This window comes from Accipiter gentilis, chromosome 7, assembly GCF_929443795.1.
Source record: "Accipiter gentilis chromosome 7, bAccGen1.1, whole genome shotgun sequence".
Lineage (NCBI taxonomy): Eukaryota > Metazoa > Chordata > Aves > Accipitriformes > Accipitridae > Astur > Astur gentilis.
In genome coordinates, this window is record NC_064886.1 from 21,183,835 (window position 1) to 21,207,997 (window position 24,163).

At 45.5% G+C, this 24,163-nt stretch overlaps 1 protein-coding gene across 10 annotated transcripts in view; it reads left to right on the forward strand.

Annotated features, from left to right (window-relative positions):
* Positions 1 to 24,163, forward strand: part of ULK1 (unc-51 like autophagy activating kinase 1) — an 85,883-nt gene that overhangs the window by 55,154 nt on the left and 6,566 nt on the right. For 5 of the 10 annotated variants that reach the window (XM_049804480.1, XM_049804485.1, XM_049804490.1 and 2 more), the window contains 13 exons: positions 2,071 to 2,236; positions 4,124 to 4,184; positions 4,524 to 4,613; positions 8,678 to 8,803; positions 12,375 to 12,526; positions 13,360 to 13,443; positions 14,020 to 14,282; positions 14,935 to 15,119; positions 15,934 to 16,049; positions 16,631 to 16,774; positions 19,359 to 19,546; positions 22,295 to 22,473; positions 22,613 to 22,731. In XM_049804480.1, coding sequence (XP_049660437.1) covers positions 2,071 to 2,236; positions 4,124 to 4,184; positions 4,524 to 4,613; positions 8,678 to 8,803; positions 12,375 to 12,526; positions 13,360 to 13,443; positions 14,020 to 14,282; positions 14,935 to 15,119; positions 15,934 to 16,049; positions 16,631 to 16,774; positions 19,359 to 19,546; positions 22,295 to 22,473; positions 22,613 to 22,731 — 1,873 coding nt within the window. The remainder of the gene's footprint in view (positions 1 to 2,070; positions 2,237 to 4,123; positions 4,185 to 4,523; positions 4,614 to 8,677; positions 8,804 to 12,374; positions 12,527 to 13,359; positions 13,444 to 14,019; positions 14,283 to 14,934; positions 15,120 to 15,933; positions 16,050 to 16,630; positions 16,775 to 19,358; positions 19,547 to 22,294; positions 22,474 to 22,612; positions 22,732 to 24,163) is intronic. The other 5 variants (XM_049804484.1, XM_049804481.1, XM_049804486.1 and 2 more) reach the window with 5 other exon arrangements.

Sequence of the window (24,163 nt, forward strand, 5' to 3'; positions counted from 1 at the left end):
GTCAACGGTCTCCCTGCTTGCTGCTTTGAAACAAAGCCTCTGTTTTTGCTGTCTCCTGGTGCAAGTCACTGAACGCTTTAGTTCTGCCTGGGTTTGGTTCAGTGTCTTCTCCACTCTGCTCAGAGTTTGGGTGCTGAAGGTTGTCTTTCTCTCTACAAGAAATATTTCAATTTGTCATGGCCTATGATATGAAAATTTTTTATGAAAGAAGTTGGTATTAAAGACACTAGCTTGTCTTGGCAGAGACGGGAAGCTCCTTGGAACCAAAAACCAGTCACTAATTCAGGGTATAGCGCTGCTTACTCGGCTGCAAAGTAACTTCTCTGTTTTGAAGCAAAGTCTCTGCAGCTTGACAGCATATCCACTCTTCTTTGTAAGGTGACCCTCCCACTTTCTGACCAGCATTCCCAGGCACCACAGAGGGATGTTCAGCAAAGCCGTTTGCTCAGACCAGACCTGCCACAGTCCAGTGGTCCTGTGAGAGATGATCTGAACTGATGTTTTTTCTCTCTGGTTACCTGAAATGATGAAAACTTTTCTGGAGGGCAGAATATTAACTGACCAGTGAAGTGACATTCCTCCAGCTCACTGAACTGAAAGCTTGTTTTTGGAGGCTCTTGGTGAAAGCTGCCTTTTGACTTTGAACTCAGGAATGCTGGTGGTGTGATGAGTAGGGAAGGGAGAAGAACTGAATTTTTTCTTCCCTGGTATTAACTGCTTTTTTTGCTTTTTTCTTTGAGTTTCCCTGGACCAAGGTGTCTGAACCTAGTGTGAGAAAGGGTGAGAGGCACTATCAGAAGTTGATGTAGGTGCTCATGAGGTGGGCTGGCAGAGGGGAGAGGTCTGCTTTCCTCTGAATGTTGTGTAACTGCATCCCTGACAGCTTCTTCCCCTCTGCAGCCCTAAGTAGGCTGAGGCCCTCCTGATCATAAGACTCCAGGAAAGGGTAGATGGTGTGAAAAGCAGACTCTCTCCCCTGAGCTTTCCTGGTTTGGGAAGCTTGGGGATGGTACAGACTTGCTGCCAGACCAGGAGCGAGTACCATGTTAGAAGTGTATTGCACTGTTCCCACTTTGCATTTTGAAGCTTTACTGATGGAGGTGTACTGGTCCAGCATGTGAAAAATGCCATGTCTGCAGGGCAGAGGTAGCAAGTTGGGTGGAAGAGAGACAACTTTGACAGCTGGAAAATTCCTTCTGCTTGAATGTACTGCGTGTACAGTGAGAAAGAGTCCCCACTGGTACTGCAGGAGAATCTTTGGAGGGTGAGCAAGGCCTTCATAGGGCCCAAGTGAAAGCTGATTCGAGTCTTTCTCAGCCTAAACATGCATTAGGATAAAGACTGTGATCTGCTCTGGGGGCAGTTCAGCTGTCTTAAAGCTTTTTTAAAGCATCCGGCCTCCTCCATCTGTCTGCAAAACAAGAGGATTGTGGGGCTATTCATCATTTGGCTGAAGGAAGCAGAAAAATGGGACTTTTTAGGGTCTGTCCTGCCTCTGATGGCTGTGAGGTGTTCATCTACTGAATGCTTAGTCTCCTTCAGACCCTTCTTTAACTCCTTATTAGCACTACAGCAAAACAGAGTTGTCCTGAAAGTGCAGGGACACTTAATGTGCGTTTTACTGAGTGCTGCTTACTGCAAAAGCCTGAGTGGAGACTAGATTTTTAATGTTTAACAACAAAACAAAAAAACATAACCCAAAAGAACAACCAAAACTCTCTCTAAAGGCTCTTCTCTGTTTCACAGCCATACTAAATTGAGTTGGTGGAAAATGCGTGGTTGATCCAGAAAGCCTTAGCAGAGGGATGCAATACCTCAAGTGAATTTTTCTTATCTGGGGAGCATCGGACATGCTGGTAGTATGTTTTGTGTAACAAAAGATGCACTGTTCTGACACGGACATAAAAGTTTCTTCCTTTTCAGTAAACTAAACAGCTGCTTCTGGCAAACTATCAGCCCTGGTTTATCAGCAAAATGTTGTTTGTAGCCTTGTACAGCTCAGTTTAAAGGGTCAAGCAGAATGCTGAAGTAGCTGTGCTGAAGCCAGTGTTTGTTTTCTTCTTGAATTAGCAGTCCCTTGGAGAGATGCAGCAGCAGCTGCAGGAGAAGGCGCTGGCATCTCCTACCCAGGATTCCCCCGGCTTTCTGCATGGATCTAAGGACTCTGCTGAAAGCAGCAGTAAGAATTCATCCTGTGACACAGATGACTTCGTTATGGTCCCAGCACAGTTCTCAAGTAAGATGGTTTCTGGAAAGGCAGATGTTCTAAGTAGAGAGGGCTGTGGATGTTAAGGATAGTTACTAGAAAGTTGAAAGAGTGATTAAACCTGTCTGTTTTGACTGAATAACAGGAATGTTTTTGTTCTCAAGCTGGAAGAGACATCTGTCTCACTGGTGAGTTTCATAGGATGTTTTGTAATTACCTTCAAAGATAGGATTTGAGAGTAAAGATTACTCAGGGACCTCAATAAGAGATTGAACCTGGAAATCCAACTGGAAAAGAAGATAAGTAGGCTCACAGGAATACGTCTTTCTCTCACAGAAGCTGTTCCCGTGTCATCCTGTCTTCGGTTTCACTCAGCATCACAGTCCAAGACAGAATTTCAGCTAGCAAGCTGGATTTTACACGTGAAAAAAAACCCTGAGAAAAACTGAAAGATGTTGGATTTTTCTTCAAACATTTTAAATTTCATTTTAGCACCTCTATGTGTTTACACTTTGATAGGAATTGCTTGAAAACATATATATACATAGAGGCCCGGGGCCTAGTTCAGCCACATGCCTAAGTATGTCCATGCACAAGTCCTTACTTAACCAGCAGAAGGATGTCGTTCAACCTTGGCCATGTATATGATGCTTTGCTGAGTTGGGACTTGGTGATAAATGCTGTGATTCCTCCTTTCACAGTTGCACTACTTGTATTAAAACAGAAATTTAGAGGGGTAGAACTGGAATCTGTGAAAGGTCTCTGCCGTGCAATCCTTACGATAAGGAAGAGCTCAGCATTGCTTGTATTTTTCCTGGGAACAGCAGTGGGGCCAGTATACACTTGTCTTGTGCTAGTCATGTTTCCAGTGTTCAGGCATTACGGCAAAGGCACAAACTCCCCTATGTTGTGTATCGAGCTGCCAGCTCATTTGGCTGTCCTGGATTTTTGCCACTTAGGACACAGATGTTTCAAAGCCCTACGTGCAACATATACCACTGTCTTTACACAGCAGCTAATTGCTTGCACCAAGTGGGCATATACCTGTTGCCCCAAATGACTCTGTCAGCTTTTGGTTCCCTTTCCAAAAGGAGTGCCTTTCAGCCTAAAATTTCCAAAACTTCAGGGTATAAGGATGTTGTGGTTTAACCCCAGCCGGCAACTAAGCACCACTCAGCTGCTCACTCATCTGCCTCACAGTGGGATGGGGGAGAGATTCAGAAGGGTAAAAGTGAGAAAACTCGTGGGCTGAGAAAAAGACAGCTTAATAGGTAATGCAAAAACCACCCACGCAAGCAAAACAAAACAAGGAATCCATTCACCACTTCCCATGGGCAGGCAGGTGTTCAGCCATCTCCAGGAAAGCAGGGCCCCATCATGTGTAACGGTGACTTGGGAAGACAAATGCCGTAACTCTGAATGTCCCCCCTTCCCTCTTCTTCCCCCAGCTTTATATACTGAGCATGATGCCATATGGGATGGAATGAATATCCCTTGGGTCAGTCGGGGTCAGCTGTCCCAGCTGTGTCCCCTCCCAACTCCTTGTGCCCCCTCAGCCACTTGCTGGTGGGCAGGGGTGAGAAGCAGAAAAGGCCTTGGCTCTGTGTGAGCACTGCTCAACAAAAACATCAACACTGTTATAAACACTATTTTCAGCACAAATCCAAAACATAGCCCCATAGTAGCTACTATGAAGAAAATTAACTCTATCCCAGCCAAAACCAGCACAAAGGAGTAGCAGCATCCACATCAGCTTCAGCCCACATGTATTTTGCAAAACACTGACTTCAGAAGCAATTCAGCAGGTCTTGGAGAAGCAGGAAATTCTACCCCAAAATCTCAGTTGCTCTGAATATAAAAAGATTTTTAAGAAAATTATCTCAAATTAATCAGTTTCTGCACTTCCTTGTTCCTCAGGTGATTTAACTGCTGAGGCTGCAGGAGGGAAACCAATCCAAGACAGCCTGATGTACAGCGGGTAAGACCACCAAGGCAACTGAAATGGCTGAGCTGCTGGAGTGTACTCTGTGTTAGAGACTTTTGGGTTCTGGTGGATGGGAGGAAAAACGTTGATGAGAACTTTTGTTGCAGAGATAACTGTCACCAGCCTGGTTCTGACCATTTTCAGTTTGATCAGCAAGTGGCACCTGAATACCAGAGTTTTTGTCGGGCAGCATGACAGTCCCCAGGGCTCCTACGACTAGACTCAGCTGGGCAGAGGGTGCTGGCAGGCACAGCTCTGTTTCTATGCTTTGTAGGGGAGGAGCAGGGTTGGTTCCCAGGCTCTAACTGCTGGGTTCTTTCTGTTATTCTTCAGGAGTTCTCTGGTGACTTCAGCAGGCTTGGAAAGCCAGGGAAGGACACCATCTCCTTCACCCCCGTACAGCAGTTCTCCTAGCCCATCTAGGTAAGAAAGACTGTTCAGTGGTGACTATGAAATGTTGATTATTTGAACACCCATTGGCTTCCACAAGGGGATTTTACAGATGTTGGTGTGCTGGGCAAGATCCGCATATCTCCTTTAATTAAAGGGTAACAAGAAACACCCAGGAGGAACTCCCCAGCCGTGGGCACTGATCAGTCCTAACTATATAGCTTGTCTCTCCTTCTGGCCCTCAGGAGGGGCCAGAAGAGAATGCAGTAGAGCTGGAATTAACTCTGTTCCCTGGAGGGCCAGGGATTATTCTCAAACAGAAGGTAAATGTACTCCACTGGCATGTATGTGCTACTCATCCCCTCTGTGCTCAGCCTGCAGAGGCGGTGAGTATTCCAGCTAAAGACCCTTGCTTCTAAATTCATGCAGTGAATTAGAGTACAACACTTCAGCCAAGGCTGAAACTACTGTGGGCTTGAATTACTGGGCAAGGGGTAGGAGGGCAAATGTGGAGGAGTGTTGCTCATCTCTCCTTGCTGTTGAAGGACAGATCTGGGCCTACTTAGTTGTTTACAGTTGCCTAAGCACCAAACAGCTCATTGCACTATGTCTGTGTAAAGTAATGCTGCTATATGGGCCCTGTTTAGTAACAGAGGGTGCAGTAGGAGTAAGAAGTGCAACAGGCATGGTCATAGGTTTAGTTCCAACTAAACCAGTTGCTACAAACTTAGCTTTGGTGTTCAGAAATGTTGTAAGTGACAGCTGCCCGCACATAACGCCACCAGCTGCCCAGTACTGCCAATGCCTTCAGACACATTTATGTTCAGGAGACGTTAATGGTCTCTGGAAGGTGATCCCATTGACTCTAGAGCTTGAAGCTTTATGGTACGTGTTTAGCTTACAGGGAGCTTGGTGGTCTTGCTTGCCATCTCATTCTTGCCTACTGGGGAAGCAGGACAGCTTTTATCTTCTATTCTGTCAATATGGCACCTGTTGGGGGAGAACAGTTGAAGGGGATTTCACACTGGAAGATGGATGACTCTCAAATCTTTCTTAAGAAGAAAATCTAGTCCCAGGCTATGTGTTGAACACACTTGTCACATAAACAGAGCCTAGAAAATGACAAAACATAGCCTCAAAGCATACAAATTTAAAGGAGAAGAATATAGCTCAAAGCCTTGCTGACGTGATCAGATTAATTGGCAAGCATGTACTGCAGTGTGGAGTTTAATTGCATGAGGCTTCTTATGCCATTGCCCGCTAAGCTTTTTAACAGCTTATTCCTTAACTGATTCCTTTGCATTCTGGGGATCAGTCTTTATTAAAGGATTTGGCCTTGTTTCTGGACAGCAGTGAGTGGAAATTCATGGAAGCTGACTACAAATGCTGCCTACTTTTCACTGTTCACTGCTGTCTTCACCAAACTGGCCTCACTGTATTCTGCTGGATCACAAGGCGGCAAGTCGATGTTAGTGGCTATGATTTAAACATGTTTCTGCTCTTGCTGTCTTTCCTGCTCATTCCCAGCAGCTTCTGTGGAGCAGATGCCAAACCCTCTAGTGCTACTTCTCACTTTTCTATCTGCTTTGAAGAAACACTGAAAAGTTACTTCTACCCTGTCCAGGATGGGGAATAAGACATAAGTAATGAAAGATTGGAGCAGTCACTCTGAATCCAGAGTGTAAAGCATTATCTTTGATCTGTCTCCTGGAAGTGCTTTGAACTGGTGCCACCCAGGTATGCCCTTACTATTCACATGGGTTTTGGTGCCCTTCACTGTAGATGTTATAAGGCCCACTGGTTCAGCACCTGGCTTCACTGGTGCAGAGGGCTCCTGATTTTCTCTCTGTCTTTGCTCACTCCGAAGCCGCAGTTCTTCCTTTCATGTGTGGCTCTAGGCTAGCAAGCAATGCTGGATGCAGTCCAACTAGGACAGAAAGCAAAGGCTATTTTAGAGTGGCCAGCAGTGGGTTTTCCTCGGGATGTCATGGTGTACTCTGGAGCAGCTCTCCTTGTTTTTAACTAAGAGTATAAGGACCAGGCAGAATTAAAAGATGCTGTCAGTGGTTTATTTTTTTTTTCCCTTGAAGATGCTTAATAAGTCTAACGAAAAGTACTTCCTTGGATGTATCCCACAGCAATGGATTTAATATCATTTTCAAAGAGCTTTTAATTACTGCCAAGTAACTAAACTCCATGTCCCAGCTTTATCTCTTGATCTTTGCAAATTTGTGGTCAATCGTAGTCTTTAAGGCTTGAAGCCGGTTAGCATGTTTAGTATATGTCACCTCACTTGGATGCTTTCTTTTGCAACATGCACCTTGTGGAGAAACCTGGCTCCTATAAGGACTTGCTGTAACTCTTGGAGAGAGGGGGGGATCATTTTACCAGATAAATTCTTTTCCCCCCAAAGGATTTTGGCCAGATTGAAGACGTAGTGTTTGAAACGTATGTTGAAAGTCAGGATATGTAAAAAGTTTGATGTTAACTCTCAGATTTCTTGGTTAAAGCTCTGTTTGCTTTGTCTGACTCCGCGTCTTACACTGATGGAAGGCAGAGACACCAAAGCCTCATCTTTTCACTGCGCAATCAGAAACCTTGAATGTCTCTATTTTATTGTACGTCAATGAAGAATCAAGGCTTCCATGCTGCCTTTTAGAGACAGACATCAGATTAAAAGTCTGTTCTCTTGGTGGAAAAAATAAGGAGGAATATATAGAACTTAAAAAATTAGTAGACATCTTGAGAGAGGAATGAAGAAATTGGAATCATGTTGTGATCTTTCAGCCTTTATGAAAGATCTTTTACAGTTATTTGGTTCTGTTGTGATGGAAGAGCGTCTTCATGTACACAGTGTGGAGATCTGCGGACACATTGCTGGAGTTCAGCTTTGTTCAACACTGTGACCATAAACTACAGAGTACTGCTGATCTTCCCCAAAAAAGAAATTCTGGTAATGGGATGCTTTGCCAAATAAGACACAAACTCTTCTCTCTTCCCCTGTGCAAAATGTACGTTCTTGCTGAATTAAATATCTCCTTTCATCTTATGTAAAACAATTCCACTCCAAGTGTTAGACCCAAAGAAGTGATACTTTCTGCTTCTCAGGGGCAGATCCAGGCGTGCGTCCTTGACTGACAGCAAGAAGACTGCAGAAGCCTTCATTACCAATAAGATCTTTCTGTAGTTGTGCAACGTCCCTGCAATTGGTGTTGGCAGTTGTAAATAGCATTGCCATGGCAATTAATCCTAGAATTCTGGAGCCTTTGGGAAAATACTTCAGGCGGCTACTTAGTTAAATGTCGTGTTTGCATGGTTTTTGTATAACGTGGTTTGTGTGGTGTGGTGTACAGGCTAAGTGTAACAGGGGAAACTGTCACCCGGGGGAATAGATACCAGACGTGAGCTGATTAACCTGCTTGGATGGAACTAGAAAGAAGTCTGAAGTTTGCAGAATGGGCCTGTCCCATTTTGTCTGTGTGACATTGTAGCTGACCTCGATGGGTATATAGATACCAGCTTCTGTCCCCCTAAATTTATTCTCTCCCGAATTGCCTTCTCCACCCTGTAGTGAACTTGCAAATACTCTGATATAGACCGCAAGCTTGTATTCTCTTCCTGGCGTGCTGCGACTTTCACGGAAATGCCATTGCTCCAGCAATGCCTCTGCATGAATTGCAAGTAGCTCTTGGCAGCAAAATCTTTGCTGGTATCCTTTGTGAGCCACGAATATTTAGCCCCTGTTCAATGATGTGCTCTTTGGCTGTGGATCTGAGCTGTTGGAAACTAGGCCAGTTGTGGCCTGAAATAGTAGGGATCCAATTTTCTTGGAGGGAGTGGTGCGCTTGGGTGTATGTTTTAACTTCAGTCTGTGGGTGGGAATCGTGCTGGAAGAAAGGTGCCTGTTTTCGGGAGATGTGTGATGCCACTTCCCTTTGATATGACTTTGAACTACCTCCCAGTATAAACCCACAAGCCAAGAGCAGCCAAGGGGACGCTCCCTGTGAACGGTTGCTTTATGAAGATAAAAACTCCAATTACCTAGTTGACGGCCCACCCCTTACAAGAAGCTTTCTTTGTGTGTCTCCTTTCAACAGCCGGCCAGGTCAATTTTCTAGCAGCAAGTACGGACACTCTGTGCCCATTCCGGTCCCAACGCAAATTCATAACTACCGGCGGATTGAGCAGAACCTGCAGTCTCCCAATCAATACGCCTCTCCGCGGTAAGTGCTGGGGCTGGGAGGATGGGGCAACGTCAGTGCAGGGGCTCCTGTATTACAGCTCGAGGGCTGTAAAACAAACTGTTTCACAGTTTGTTCTCTGTACCTCTAAAAATTTCCCTCTGTGATGGGCTCTCCTCCTTGCTGTAGGGAGCCAGTGTGGTGTTATGTAGTAACATAGTTTTGGGGTACTTTTGTAGTGATGTTGAAGTTTATTTTGTTACCAGGTTCTGTAAATTTTATCTGTGTGCATGTATGCGAGACAGGTCCTGTCAACTTTCAGTGCAGGCTGAGCCCCTTTGAGTCTGATGGCTTTTCCCATGCCAGCTATGGTTTGAGTGTCCAAGCAGAGAACCATCCATCTGTCGGATGCCTTTGTAAAGGGAAAAAGTTGAGATAAACAACTAAAATGGATGGGGCTGCAAAACTTACCTGACTTTAACTTAATTAGTTCCTGTGGCTAGTCATACCATAGATGATGTGTCTTACACGAGTTGCATATTAATGTGGTTATGCAGCCGGGAGTGATTAAATCATGAGCAATTTATGCCTGTGAGGCAGAGCATGTTTTCTGAAGGCCATCAGGAAGACCTGGATGCCAGCCTTCAGCTGTACAGCTGACCTTCTGAGTTCAGTGGTAATGCCTTGTACATCCAAGACACATAGGGCTTCTGCCTCTTCTCATGTATAATTTCTGGTTCTTACAGATTTGAAATCTGGGTTGACAGCAGCAGCCCAAGTTGTAGACTGGTTGGAAGGAGACTCAAAGAGTTTGTACAGCAGGGGCATTCAAATAGAAGTGTCTGTGAGGTGTTGTGTCTTTTTTTGGATGAGATGCTTTGGCATCTGGATTAGTTTAAGTTTAGATTTCAGAAGTAGGGTAATACCTATGTCAGCCTAAGTTTGGGCTTCAGCCAGCCTAATTCAGGATAAAGCTTATTCACAGCGGACCCATAAGTAGAGACACAATATGTTGATAGTAATCAAGGATCAGCAGAGAGATTGTTTAGTGCCAGTGTTACTTTAATACTATTTTATGTTCACTTCTTCAAGCGTGCAGCAGGTTTTGTGGTAGACTCCTTTCTGTTTCCTACATGCCTTTTATTTTTTACAGCAAAACTTGTGGACCATGTTAGTGTTGGAACTCACAAAAGAGTCCTGGTTATCCACGTGACGTGTAAAGTGAGAGCTCTGGAGAAGGTGCAAGGATGCATGTAGGCATGCTGTGCCTACCCCAAGCCTGGTGACGGGCTGCTGACTTCAGGTTCACAGCCTGCAGCTACCAGTCAGGGATCAAACTGTCATGTTTTGCTCCTTTTAGTCACCGCTGTGTAACGATGAGATTAGCATTGTCCCTGCAGAGGAACTCGAGGAATGGACACAATCAGGATGATTCACACTCTGCTTTTAGCATCTTCTCAGAATCTCTGGCGTTCAGTGTTGTTTTTTTTCTGCCCCAGGAAGCCATATTTATCTCTCATCATCACTTCCTCTAATCAGCAAATTCAGTAGACACCCTTCAGGAATAGAAGGAGAAATCTTCATCAAGCATTTAGTGTGTGATTCCACTTTTCCATCAGGTGTATCAAGTAGGTCATTACAGCCAAGTGCCTCATCATGTTTGCCAAGTCATTTGACTGCAGACCTTGACGTACACTCTTGTCTCTGAAAAATTGACCACTGTCATCTGACTGGCTGGTGTATGCCTATGTAATGTAGTTTGTTTGTGGATAGATATGTTGCTTGTTGAGGTGGTAATTATGTGTGCGTACTTTTGGCCACATCACCTGTCCTGCTTGTCTGCTTGCTTGCTTATCCCATGTCTTGTAGGGTGGCATTTGACATTCCATATCTTTCAGCAGCGGCAGTCAGCTGGTGTTTTTTTCTGCAAGTTCCTGATAGATAATATTCAGCCTTCTGGATGGCTTATATTCTGGAGAGTTAAAAACATGGATGAGCAATACTTTCTGCCACTAAATGTCTAGGTATCTTTTCAGCTTGCCAGGTGTGCCATTTCCTTGTTGTGTATTCATTTAGCTTCAGGGTCAGGCACTTGATGAGCATTAGGCCTCTGAATCTGGAGCAACCTGAAAAGAAGTGATTTTTAGGTTAAAATTCTAAAGGATTTCCTTTTTTCCAAGCATGCAAATATAGCATGGATTCATTTAGCTGAGAAATGTAGTAACACATTAAAAAGGGGGGGTGGAGGGGTGGCGGATCAAATTCTTATACCTCAACTACTGAAATAGATTTTATTTATTTATTTTTAATTATTTTTATTTATTTTCTGAAACATGGCATAAAGTAAAACATACATCTAGCAGTGTTGTTGAGTAAGTAGCTAGCCCTGCTTGCGCTGCCGAAACCCATACGCTTTTGCTCCTTCTGTTCAGGTATGTATGGACAGCTTAATGCAGCATCACTGGGAGAGGAGGCAGGATACCTTGGTGATAGCATCTTTCAGTGCCTTGAGCACAGAGGGGGTTTTTCAGGATATTCATTGATTTCTGTCAAGAAAACCACCTACTGGCTGAGACTAATGTTCTTTCAACAAAGGCAAAAATGTTCAAATTGGGAGTAGAGTGAAGGATTTGATGAAAAGACTGTTTTCTCATATAGAGGAGAGTAATAGGAATCTTGGTGAAGGAGCCTGCAGAAGCAGAATGGCATTTCAGTAAATAGTATTTAGGTTGTGTGTTCTTAACGAGTGGTGAAAACATTAAAATACTGAGAAATAATTAATTCATTTACAATAATCCCATCTCTCTCCAGAGTGGTGGTGTGGCTGTACTCACTTTCCTGCTAGTCTAGTTTCCTCTTTTGTTTCATTTTAGCAGCTGGATAATTCTTGAGGTTCCTGCATGTGTGGGCTGTACAAATTACTTTTAACTCCCTAAGGTGAGGCTTCACAAGGAGTTAACAGAGTTCGGAGCCCAGGCAATTCTGACTATCCAGCCCAAAGAGAAATTCCTCTGGGTAGTACTGAACTGTTTCAGATCTGACAGCCACACACTGCTCTGTTTTGCTCTGTAGCTTCTGATTTGAGTCAAAGCTCTGTTGCAGAGCAGTGCCTTTGGCACAGCTTACCTCCGCATCATACAACCTGCATTACGGAGCTTTTTGCCTAAATGGCTGCTTTGATAAAAACGTGAGTAGCTCAGCACAGGAGGGACAGTTGAATAAAGCCCTCTCAGGGCATTCTGAAGACACTGTCTAAAATAAACACCTTGAACATGGCAAGATATGAAACTGTCTTGTTCAGGATTGATTGAAAGCATCTAAAAGTGACTTCTGAAAAATGACAGGCTTTCCTGCTTACAGCTAAACTAATCTCATTCATTCTTTTTATTTGGTTTGCAAAATTTTGTTTGGATTGAAATTCTTGATAACAAAGATTATCGTCTTAATCTGTGTGCATGTAGTCCTAGAACAGTGGGATTTTTATCCAGAATAAACAGCCATGAAGCTCCACTTTTGTGGAAGTACCTGGGTGTGTTTGTGAGTGTCTGGTGATACTGTTCCTTACTCTACTGGCACCTGGAGTAACACATGTGCTGCTGTTGTTTTCTGTAAGGTCTGGTACGGTCCGGAGGTCTAGCAGTACAAGTCCACTTGGTTTTCCTAAAACTGGTGCTTCCCCTCCTTATCCTGGAGAGCATGGATCTGTGCCCAGCTCTAGAAAGCTCTCCTTTGGCGGTGCCAAGCCATTTATGCCATCGCCGCAAGGTAAGATGTCAACTGGCATGTTGCTGCCCTAATAAAATCATGTGCCTCTGTACTGTAAAGAGGGAGGTTGTGACCAGTTGTAGCTGCCAGGTAGTAGGGAATTCAGATTATTGTGTTCTCCCTGGCTCTTCTCAATAGATCATTTGACAGGTGTTTTGGCCTCAGTAAAATGGAGAGGAAAATACCCATTAGCCCCAGGAGAGGCAAGCTTTGTTTTGGTGTCTGCATCAAACATTTTGCTGCCCTCTGAAGAGGGCTTCTGTAAGTGCAAAGTATCTTTTTACTGGCTTGGGCTGGAGTGAGAAAAAACGTAAGCCAATTGTTGTCAGAGCAAATTCTGACCAGCTTTGGAAGGGCTTGAACTTTACTGTTCAAACTGAAAAGTAGCTGTCTGAATATTTGGTAGCTGCATCCAGGTGCTAACAAGCAATTCAAGTGGAAAAGGATAAGAAAAACCCCAGTGTGCAACTAGTGCAATTTGCTGTTTTCTATAAAGAAACAGACTCTGATGCAACTAGCTATTCCATAACCCTAGTGTCTCCAATCCTATACTTATTAGACTCTGCTGGTGGGGAAGTGCAGAATATTCATATTCTATTCCTCTGAATTAATATTACTGCAAAGTCAGACTAAAACTTGCTAAACTAATACCAGACAGAAGGGGTTTTTTCCCTCCTTTTACAGGATTTGTTGATATTTTCACTACACAGCTAGGGCTGAGAAGATGAAAGAGATAACTAGCATCTTTCTATAAAACAGATGGTGCATAGTGTTGTTATTGCCTATGGAAACTTAATACCAAATAAACTTTTTTTTATTATGTTCTCTCAAAGTTGGAACAATCCCAGAGCAGCCCAGCCAGACTGTTATCCCGTCTAATCTTGGAGCAGAAGTGAGAAGCAGGATTCCTGTCGCTGGTGCGTTGGTCCTTACCTTCCTTCATTATTCTTATGGATAAAGCCAGAACCATAGTCTCAGGGCATTCAAGGTTGGGTATGTTCCTTCAGCAGCTTCTCTTGGTGCTTGGCCAGCCAGGATTTCTGTGTGCTGGTAGGAGTTGGAGTTGATCCATTCACATCCTGTCAGCCAGCGTATTCCAGTGCTGACAAACACTGTGTCACAAAAACTTGAAACTTGGGACTTTGAAGTCAATGGATTGAATGAAGGAAAAGCATCTCAAACCCCCCTCTGCCAAGTGGCCTGCTTGATGCGTAATTTCCTTGCTGCTAGGCTCTGACAGTCAGAGTCACTTTCTCTGTAAGGGCTTCAGTGAAGGGAAGAAGCTGCAGTTTTGTTTCCCTGTTCACATCTCTTTCCTATAGAGTCAAAACCTGATCAGGCCTAGCAGTTTTGTGGCACTGATCAGAGTGCCATCCTTAGCCATCCACTGAAGGTTTTGATCTGGAGATGTTTGTGGAGTGGATCCTGGGATCAGGCTGGCTTTTTGTGTTAGAACCAGGAAATGATGTGGTTTGTCACTCTGGGGTCTCCAGGTTCCTCGGCACCCGAACACTCTCCTCGAGGGATGGGCTCCCGGCTCCACAGTGCTCCCAACCTGTCAGATTTGCATTCCTGCAGGCAGAAGATAACCAAGCAGCACTCTGATCCTCTTGTTGCTCACTTCAGTCATACCCCAATCAGCCAGCCTCTGCAGATTCATGGCTTACAGCACTGCCGGCAGCTCAGATCCTCACCGAAGCTGTCTGAGTTCATGCAGAGAAGCCCTTTGCCAACTATAATGGGGTCCCCTACAAAGGTATGTCAAGGAGTCCGATTTGGGGTTCCTCACAGCTCAGTCTTTTGGGTTATTTGGGGCTGAACCGCTGCATGATCAGGTAACTCTGACCTGGATTTATCACTGCTTGTTTGCTTTTCTTCAAGGGCTGTTTAGTGATCTGTGTGAAATGAGGTAGTGTCCTAGTTCTTAGTGGACAGATCTCGCTTGGTAGCAGTGTTCACCATCTGAGCAGAGTCCAGGGTTTTAAAGAGGCAATGAAAAGGAGCTGCCCAGATTAGTCAGAAGCGCATTAGTGAACTGTAGTGCCTGGGCTGGTTTGCACATAGCAACTTGGCTTGTGACGCAAGTGTGTGTCCAGCAGGAATCCCCAACAGAGACGGCAGACAGTTAAGCAGGTGACAGCCCTGGTGTCTCATGCAAAGCTGGCACTGTGACAGGATTTTCTCTGCTTATGTTAGGCTGCTACAAATTTTCAGCAGAGCTTGTTGCCCTTTTGTTTTAGTCTTTCTGGTACTGGGGACAAGTAACTGCGTGGGGTGGGATTTCTATCTCTTTATTTCAGGCAGGTTGTTAAGCATACAATTTAATTTTGATAAACAAATGGGAGGGTGAGGGGAACCTTCGTCCTTTGTTTTTAAAGAAAGGTTTCTGTTTTTTCTGTTTTTCTTAGGCTGTGTCCCCATTTGAGTTTCCCAAAACCCCAAGTTCCCAGAATCTCCTCACCCTCTTGGCCCATCAGGGGGTCATGATGACTCCAACACGGAACAAGACTTTGCCAGATCTGAAGGAGATGGGTCATTTCCACTGCCAGCAAACTGGCTTGGGATTGAGGCCTGTGGAAGAGATCAAGGGCAGGTGAGCTATAGCCTGTTTATACAGTGGTGCTTCATTCCCTAATACAGGACAGATGGGCAAATTTCAAACTCCAGCTAAGATTGAAGTTAAATGTTCTGTAGTTACCTGCTAGCACCTTTGGATTGCAAGCAGATATGATGCAGATTTTTGGTCTTCCTCTACAGGCGCAAGCCATGGCCTAGATTTTACAAAGTGAGAGATTGTCTGCAGCTTCACACTGTGTTTAGTGTCCAGGATTTCATCAAGTGGGGATGCAGGATTTTGTTATTTGACCAGTCTCCCTGCAATTATGCAGATGCACACCTTGGTCTTTGCGGAGCCTGTGCCTGTCATGGATGAGAGGGTGTTATGGGTGTTCCTTGTCCATCGAACAGTGGGCACAGGTCTTCAGACCAGAGATCTGCTTGAAAGCCACGTGCCGACTGTCATGAGCGTTGCAGGATACAAAGTCACTCACGTGTTAGTGTTAAGTTTTTCTTACATGCCTCTCTGCAGACTGCAGCTTTCTCCAGTGATCTGGAGGAGTCCTCTGATATTAGTTTCCATATCTTCCATCAAAGAGAAATTGTGTTGTAATAATGCTGTAGTCAGTGCTTGCATTACTGCAGTTAGTCACGGTAGTTGTATACTTCCTACAAGTAGCAGGAGGTGCTTCAGATGCTCTGTTGAAAGAGGAAGAGTGGTCATTTCAGCTTCAGACTGCTTTGTAGTGTTAAGTGGTCGTGGACCAGGAATGGCACAAACTGGAGTGGAAGTTAGCTGAAAAATTAACACCTGTTGATTTTCTGCCTCATGTTGTATGTCCTCTTTTTAGATCTCTGAGCACAGGCAGGCTTACTGACCTGCTTCTGAAGGCAGCCTTTGGGGCACAGATCTCAGAAGCTGGCAGCAACGACAGCCTGAACAATGAGAAGCCAATGGAAATTGCAGGTAGGTGGGGAGGCCAGGCAGATCTGGCAGGATGTCCTGGGTTGGGGCAAACAGTTTGCCTACATGCCTTCTACAAATGGGAGGCTGCTTTTCTGATGGCTTTTGGCAAAGGAAGTGACTGCGGTGTGTGAGGAGTGTAATGATGTTTGCTTTCTTTGGTGGAGTGCTCGAAGGTCTGTGGGCTACGCGTGCTGTGTAGTTGCTGGCTAGTGGTGTGATTTTTGTAGGCAGGGCTTCCTCTTTTGGCCCCTTCTGAATGTGGTAACGTGTGGAAGTGGGGACTTTCTGCTAGGCGGCTCGAATATGAATGGCTCTGCAAGGGTGGGCTTGCAGGTTGGGAAGCGAGGAGGGGAGAACAGCTGCAGCAATGCGTAACGCTGCCCAGGCTCGTGTCCTGTAGTTCATGCCAGCCTGGCCTGGTCGTGTTCTTGGGGGACGCCTCCAAAGGGAGTGCTGGCCTGTGCTGGTAACCACTGTCTCCCAAGAGAGTCTGCAGGAACATAAAACCGCTGGGTGAGGCACAACACGCTCTCAGTAACTTTCCTGTAATGCCAGTCTGCACCTTTCAACTGTCTCCCCAGCTCCCTCAGGTGCTTACGGAGGGACCCTGCACTCTGGTGCCCGGGCTGGGGGCTCTGCCAGCCCATCCCCAGTGATTTTTACTGTCGGATCCCCTCCCAGTGGAACAACCCCCCCACAGACCACGAGGACCAGGATGTTTTCAGGTAAAGGGCTGATACCTACCTGCCTGTTCCAGTGGGAATGCCTGGGGGCAGAGTGATGTGTTGAATTCCTTGCTGCTGGTGGCAGAGGGCTGCTCAGAGCACAGTTGGTAGAGCTCAGCTGGTCTAAATGCCTGAGGTTCTCGTGCTGGCTCCTGCCAACCCCAGTTATTGCTGATAACTGTTTATGCTGGCACAAGGACTAATGCCAGACAGTGGTTTTCCAGTACTTGGAAGAGACAGGCAAACTCTTCTTTTACTTCATTGCTCTCTGCTTCAGGAGTAATGCTGCAGCTGTTCATAGACCCACTGTTGCTGATAGGTCAACAAACGTAAAGGTTGTGTTGTGTTCTGATTGTTTTCCCCATGGGTTTTGAATGAGCTATAAAAGACGAGTATGACCATCCATGCCCAACAATTTCAGTGCACGAGTATCGTTGGGAAAGGGCCAGGATGGCTTTGTATGCAAAATTATTAGTGGTGTTACTTACGCTCTGAGCTGCTTAAGTAGGAAATGGGGAAATGCACTCCTGCTTGACAGATACTTCTTTTAAGATGCCAGTGCTCTGGCCTCATCAGCCCACAGTTGAGGCTGTGGTAATTGGCCCTTTTGGGATAGTGTGTCTGCGAGCTGGAGTCTATGTTCAGTTTAAGAAAATATTTGGACACTTTTATTTGCATTTTTGGCTTGTTTGGGTTCTCGTCTTGGCTATTGCTAATCTGAATGTAGTCGACTCTCTTGTTCTTAGTTACTGCAGGGAAGGTTTGGATGTAACCATGAATAAGCTGCTTGACTGGGATGGGGGGGACACATGGGCTCAGTTCCTGGGTACGGCTTGGATTTCCATCATAACTAAAACCACTCACATCCTTGATTGTCTGGAAAGTTGGGACCATAATCCTTTCTTTGTCTCATCTACTTAGAGGGTAAGCTCTGTAGGGCAGAGACTCTTACAAAGTGTCTGAGAGGCCCCTGTAGCACAATGGGGTTACTATCCTGGCTACAGCCTCTAGCTACTACTGAAATGTTACGAATAGAGAATTCAGACTTCCTGTATTGCTTTTGCAAGGATAATAGCAATTTGGAAGCAGAGCCAAGCACCAGTTTTTAGTGGGTTGAGATTTGGATGCTTAAGGTCTGCTGAACAGTCAAGACCTCAGATGGGAAGCCTGGAAGACAAGGCTGTTGAATAGTGGACCTACAACACATATACAGCATTGGGTCAAGGCGGTCAAAGCAGTGCTGCTTGACAAGCTTTGTTTGTTAGGTCTGTGCAGTAACTCGTTATATTATAGTTAATGCACAAAGTTAATGGCGAAAAGGGGAGCTTTGCAAGCTGAAACTCTGCACCCAAAGTGCTTGGACAAGCCATGAGTAAGATCACTTGACAGATATAAAGGCAGAGCCTTTTCATGGGTCAACAATTTCTGCAAACAGCCTCTTGGAATTACAGGGTATCCAGAATGTGAAATTGTTTGTCCTTTCCTCTCTCTGAAAGATCTGGAAATACTCTGCCAGTCTTTGATGATCCACTTGGCTTTGAAGCATAGCTGCTAACAGGGAGAAAGCTTTGGGAGGAGAGGAGACTGTGCCTCTCTGCAGATCAGTTGTGCATTATTATATTGCTGAACCTTTTGAAGGCAGGGTAGGGCAGCATATTAAATTCATGGGTAGAAGAGAAACGTCTCCCTCCAAAGGATCAGTGACAGTGGAGAATACCGCCTTGGTAGAATTAGCAGAGTATTGTAGCTGGTATTGGCATCCCCCCGTCAGACAGAATATATCCCTCTGTGGCAGTGTGTCAGGGGATATGAAGCCTTCTGGAAGTAGTCAATGTATTATGAATACCCTGAGACAGAAGCTCCTTTTGAAGTGTCCATCTTTTATATGCAATGTGCTCTTAAGGTGGATTCAGTGGTCGAGAAGGGGAAAAGATGATGGTGAGGGAATTGTCTGATGGACACCATACTTACAGGGTCTCCTGAATCCTGAGGTTAGGGTCTTGACTCAGCTGAAGTCGCTTACTCTCTGCCCAGCCTCCTATTTGTAAAAAGGGGGAAGCAGAAGTGCAGGGCATGTAATAGAAAGCTTTCCTGGTTTCATGTAAGTGTTTGGTGTTTTAAAACCATGATAAAAACCTCACTTGTCAGAGGTGCTCATTCAGTGATAGTGTAAAAACTAGGGAACCAGGGTTCAAACCACACTGACCGATGATGGGGAAGTTGACTATGGTGGTGTATGATAAAAGTCAGCCCAAGATATTGTGGCAGGATTCAGAAAGGGTTTGGACAAAAAAGAAAAAAAAAAAAGTATTTCTGAATTGTCTCCATAAATGACAGACATTCTGGAAGGTGCATTAAATCTGCTTGAGCTTGTAAGCTGGTCTGCCTGAGTCGCTAAGGAGGTTATGTTGGGGAGTGGTTATTCTACATCAAAAGTCTTTGCATCTTTCTCCAAAGTACCTGTTGCTGGCTCCTATCAGATCCAGGATCCTGGATCCTACAGGATAGTCCTCTCTGCTGGGTGAGGAATACCTGGCCTACTATTATTATCTTCAGTAATTCCTTTGCCTATTTTTCTTCTCAGTAGGGTCTTCCAGCTCTCTCAGTTCTGGAGGCTCATACACTGGCAGGCACTTGGCAGTGGGAACTGGTGGGGATGCTGTGGAAGGCACCTCAAGTCTCCGGTATGCTTTTGCCGATCCGATCACCGCCAACCTGGAAGGTGCTGTTACATTTGAGGCACCAGAGTTGCCCGAAGAGACGCTCATGGAGGTGGGTATATCCCAGGGACTTGTTAGGGGCAGAGGATGGGGGAATAAAAGTAAAGCAAATCCAGAGGTCAGATGACTCCGTGTTTGGAGCCAAGGGGGTTGCTTCCAAAGGTGGAGCAAACTGGTTTCAAGAGAGCCAGGCCAGTGCAGTGCTCAGAAAGCCCAGGGCATATTTAGCACAGTGACTTTTGAGCCTGCTACCAAGATGTTTAGTCGATGAGACAGTCCATGACTGGGGTTAAAATTCACCGTTTCCAAAGCTGAAATTGCAGGCTGGAAACTTAAGTTATCTGATGCATTCTGTATTAACAGTTTCTGAAGAAAATCTGGGTACTTTGGGCCTTTTCTCTTTTAAAATAGATGACTTGAGAGCGTGAGTAGCTTAGTGTATCAAATGACTGCCTGCTGCATGCACTTGGGGAGTCAGGCAGTGATACAGCCTCTGCTGAAAGTATCTGAAAAAAAAGCAAACCCGACACTTATGCTACTGATGGGAGCAGGGGGGCACCATGTTCTGCGCCAGAACAGCTGAACCAGATTGTCAAGGTGAGAAGGCTGCTAGGCTCCCCTTCTCTGCAGGCTGAAGACAGGCTGAAGCAGAGCAAATGCTTTTGTAGCTGAGATATATTTGAAATGTAGGTCAGGCTGCCCATTTGCAGTAGAGGTGGGAGGCAGGTTCAGTCATGGTTTCAGCTCTGCTCGTCATACCTCCTTAGGCTGTCTGGGACTGAGGAAGGCTCTTTGTATCTGAATTTTGCTGGTGTTGCTAAAAACCCCTAGATACCCGCAGAGATATGCATACATTGTTTCAGGGATGTGGGTTTGCTCTTCTACTTCAGATTTTATTTAGCTCAGGTTTTTTGTCAATTATGCATTGAATTGCATTCGTTTGCTTAATTACCTGCAGAGTCACAGGGCTAGGACTTTCAGCATTGATGTGATCACAATAGTAGTGAGTTTAACTGAGGATCCTGCCTGTGTGAGGTCCCAGAAGTATGGGGACCTGCCAGCTGCCACCAGTTCCGGACACTGGTCTGAAGAGTGGTGTCCTAAGGAAGTATCAACTTTTATCTTGTTAGTAGCACTTAACTCAGCTTCTATGTCTGTAATGAGTCATTTGTGTTCAGTCATCATTTCTGCTGAGCACAGTAATCCATTTGCATGTTGCAAAACCTTTACAGCATATATTGAGACCCTTTGTGCTCTGTGGAGTTGGCCAGAATGCAAACCTGGCAGATTTTCTGAGTTCTGCTGATAGTTTCAGGGCATTGAAATCTTAGTGTTTAAGCACCGGTTTTTATCTTGAGCAAAGCTGTTGCATTCAGATGGGTGGTTCTTCCATCTTTTGTAGAAGTTTCTTTGGGTGCAGACAAGGCAAACTGAAGGCTACCGTTTTAGTTTCTTTTGCAGTGCTTTAAAAACACAATACAGAGATGGCTACAGAAGGAAAGTCTCTTGTGATGCCAAATGAGGCTACAAATGCCAGCATAATGAGTAGAAGCTGACTGTATAAGCAGAGAGGAAGGCCTGTGCCTTGGTTAGAGATACCAGGCTGAGACCTGCAAGATCTCAGCAGTTTCCTGCTCTGCCACAAACTTCTTGTATGACTTAGCAATTACTTAATCTCCAAGCTCCTCCTCTGCTTTTAAAGAAAACAGAGGAAGATGGAGATAACACTTCCTGACCTTACTGGACTGTCCAGGTAGCAAGATGGTGGGAGGAGAGATTTGTATTTCAGATAGCCAAAGAAAGCTGCCTTAGCAGCCAAGTGCCTGAGCCAGTGAATGAAAAACAAAAGCTTGTAGAACTTGAGTGTGGGGTGTGTTTGATAAATTCATGTAGGAAAGATCCTTACCAGCCCCCTTTGAGAGAATCGAGCCACCAAATGTTTGAAGATCAAGCAGGTTAGCTGCTGCTCTACAAAAAGAGTTTGAACGATGGAGTTGCATCTGTTCCAGGCAGCAATTCATTTTCTAGGACCCACAAGCATTCAGTTTTTCCACAAATTCTAACTTCCCAAAAATGTTTTCAGCGACTTAAGCAATGCAGCTTCCCAGAAATGGGATAATCCCCTTTGATCTGTAATAGCAGAGGAACAACTGCTTTGAAATGAACGTAGCACTTAGTGTGTATGCCGCTCACTAAGTGGCAAGGAGTTGCAGATAAAAGATTGTCCTTGCTGTCCCTTCAGAGGATCTCATCCAGGGCTCACTGCACTGAACTGGGAGTATATAAAGACCAAGGGCTAAGTGAGGGTTGGGCTGTGGGGTGGGACACACTGCGTTTGCAGTTTTCTGTGGTATAGGAGGTTGTCACTCATGAAATCCACACCCGCTTTCAGTTTTGTAGCAGCATTGCTGTGGTGGGGACCAGAGCTGGGCCTGTGGCGCAGATGGTCTCTCCCCCTTCCTGGCTGACTTCTGAAAGAGTCCCAGAGAGCTGGGATCCTCCTTGAGAAGGGGGCATGTCATTTTGGAGCAAGTCTCACCAGCTTCTCAGGGAGCTGCCTGGAAATTTCTGGCCTGGGATGGTTGCTTGCTGCTGTTACTGTGGAGGAGGAACTGGTGTAGTATGCAGGCTCAGGGCTCAGTTTGGGTGTCCCTGCCCAAAGCAGAGGTGATGGGGCCTTTGGGGCCCGGGTATTATTTCTGTAAGCTGGGATGTGTCACTGGCACAGCTCTAGGTGAGCAGCCCTCCCTGGCATGCCAGCTTTCCCTCTGTAACCCCCACCTTGGCATCCCTTCAACAGCAAGAGCACACCGACATCCTGCGCAGCCTCCGCTTCACGCTGGCCTTTGTCCACTACGTGATGGAAATTGCCGCCCTTAAAGGCAGCTCCAGCGAGATGAGCAGTTCAGTGACATCTGAGTACCAGCTCCAGGAGAGCGTGGTGGCCGACCAGATCAGCCTCCTCAGCCGGGAGTGGAGGTAAGGACTGAGCAGAGAGCCACCCAGCTCCCAAGTCTTCTGTCACTTCCACCCCACGTATCAGTCCGTACCAGAAGTCCTTTGAGACGCTGGCCACTGTGCCATTATCTGTTTGCATTGCGATGTGCTTTCTTTGCAGCTACGCAGAGCAGCTCGTGCTGTACCTGAAAGTAGCAGAGCTTCTGTCCTCAGGGCTGCAGATGGCCATAGAGCAGATCAAAGCTGGCAAGCTGTGCCTCTCCTCCACCGTCAAGCAAGGTAAGGGGCCTCTGGGCACATGGCGCAAAGGACTTCCCTGGAATGGAAGTATTAAAAGTATCGCAAAGGGTATGGAGGGGGTTGAGTGAGTGTGAACCCCCACCGGTATGCCCAGGGGCTTATTTCTTATTGTCCCCTTGCACAGCCAGGTCTTTTTTTATTCACACTGAGGGGAATGTTCCTCTCGTCACGTTGACTTTATGTCTCAAAGCTTTTGCTCATGCCCCTGTGAGAATCTTCAGCACTAATTAGTGAGAGGGGAATGTATCTTACCTGATTCCTTGTACATCTCTGTCTCAGGTACTTATTTGTACTTGACGTAAGTCCAACTTAATTACACAGTGCATGTCCTAGGAAGTGCTTACTTGGCAAATGGAGACCTGTCTTGGCAGTGATGATTTTTCAAGTGAAACAAAAACACAGGAAGTAAAATACTGGTAATGCTAGAGTCACTTCTTTGCTAGTGTTAACGGCCTTACATTTGCATCTGACTGGCTGGCTTGTCGTGCAAGTTGGCTGTGATTCAGTGATTAGATTAAATAATTTTAAAACTACCATTGTAATATTACTGAGGGAGCTTTTTGCAGCACTTGAAGTACTTGACCCACCAGCCGCCTTCCTCAAGAGCTTAGTCTTTGAAAGTACTCGTGCTGCCTTGGGATGTGGTGTAAAAAAACCAAAGTTAAATACGTTGAGCACACATATGTTGTAGCAGGCAGTATGGAGCAAGATACACAGGTTTAGCTACACATCCTCCACAAATTCAGGCTAACAGGAAAGTTGTCATAACCCAAATAAATTACTCCTTTTCAGGGCAGATTGCAACTTCTAGCTTCATAGTGTAATTTGTCCTTCAGTGTGTGGGAATTGGGCAAGGCTGCCTTTTCTTGTTTCTCTCCCCACAAAGTACTGCTCCCTTGAGGCTTTTCAGGGTACAGTGAGGACAAGAGGGTTTACAAGGTACTTGTGTCCAATGTATATGGAAGAAGCAGGGAAGTGCAACAGGACACTTCCCTGGAGTATCCTTGGGCAGCATGTGCCAGGCAGGGTCCCTACCTACAGTCATTCTCTTTTTTCCTGATAATTTGGGCACAGCTCAGAGCTCTGACTGAATTCTGTGGAGGAGGATGTTGCTGTATTTATGTGTTGTTTTGGGTTTGGTTTTTAAATAGTCTCTCTTGACTCTCTTGTCGTGGAGTTTTTCGTTTTGCCCTCCTGTTGTGACCCGCGAGCTTTAGGCTTGCCGCTCCCTCTCAGATTCCTTCTGAGCAAGGGTGATCTGACAGTCTGACCCGGAGAGGGTTATGTTTTCGTGCCTTGATCCTTTTCTCTGATGAAGAGTTACAGCAGCCTTTCTTCCTGGAGGCAGTCTCTTCTCTGGCTCTCTGCTCTCTCATCTCTGCCTGAGAAGGCTAGATATAGTTGCAAGGCC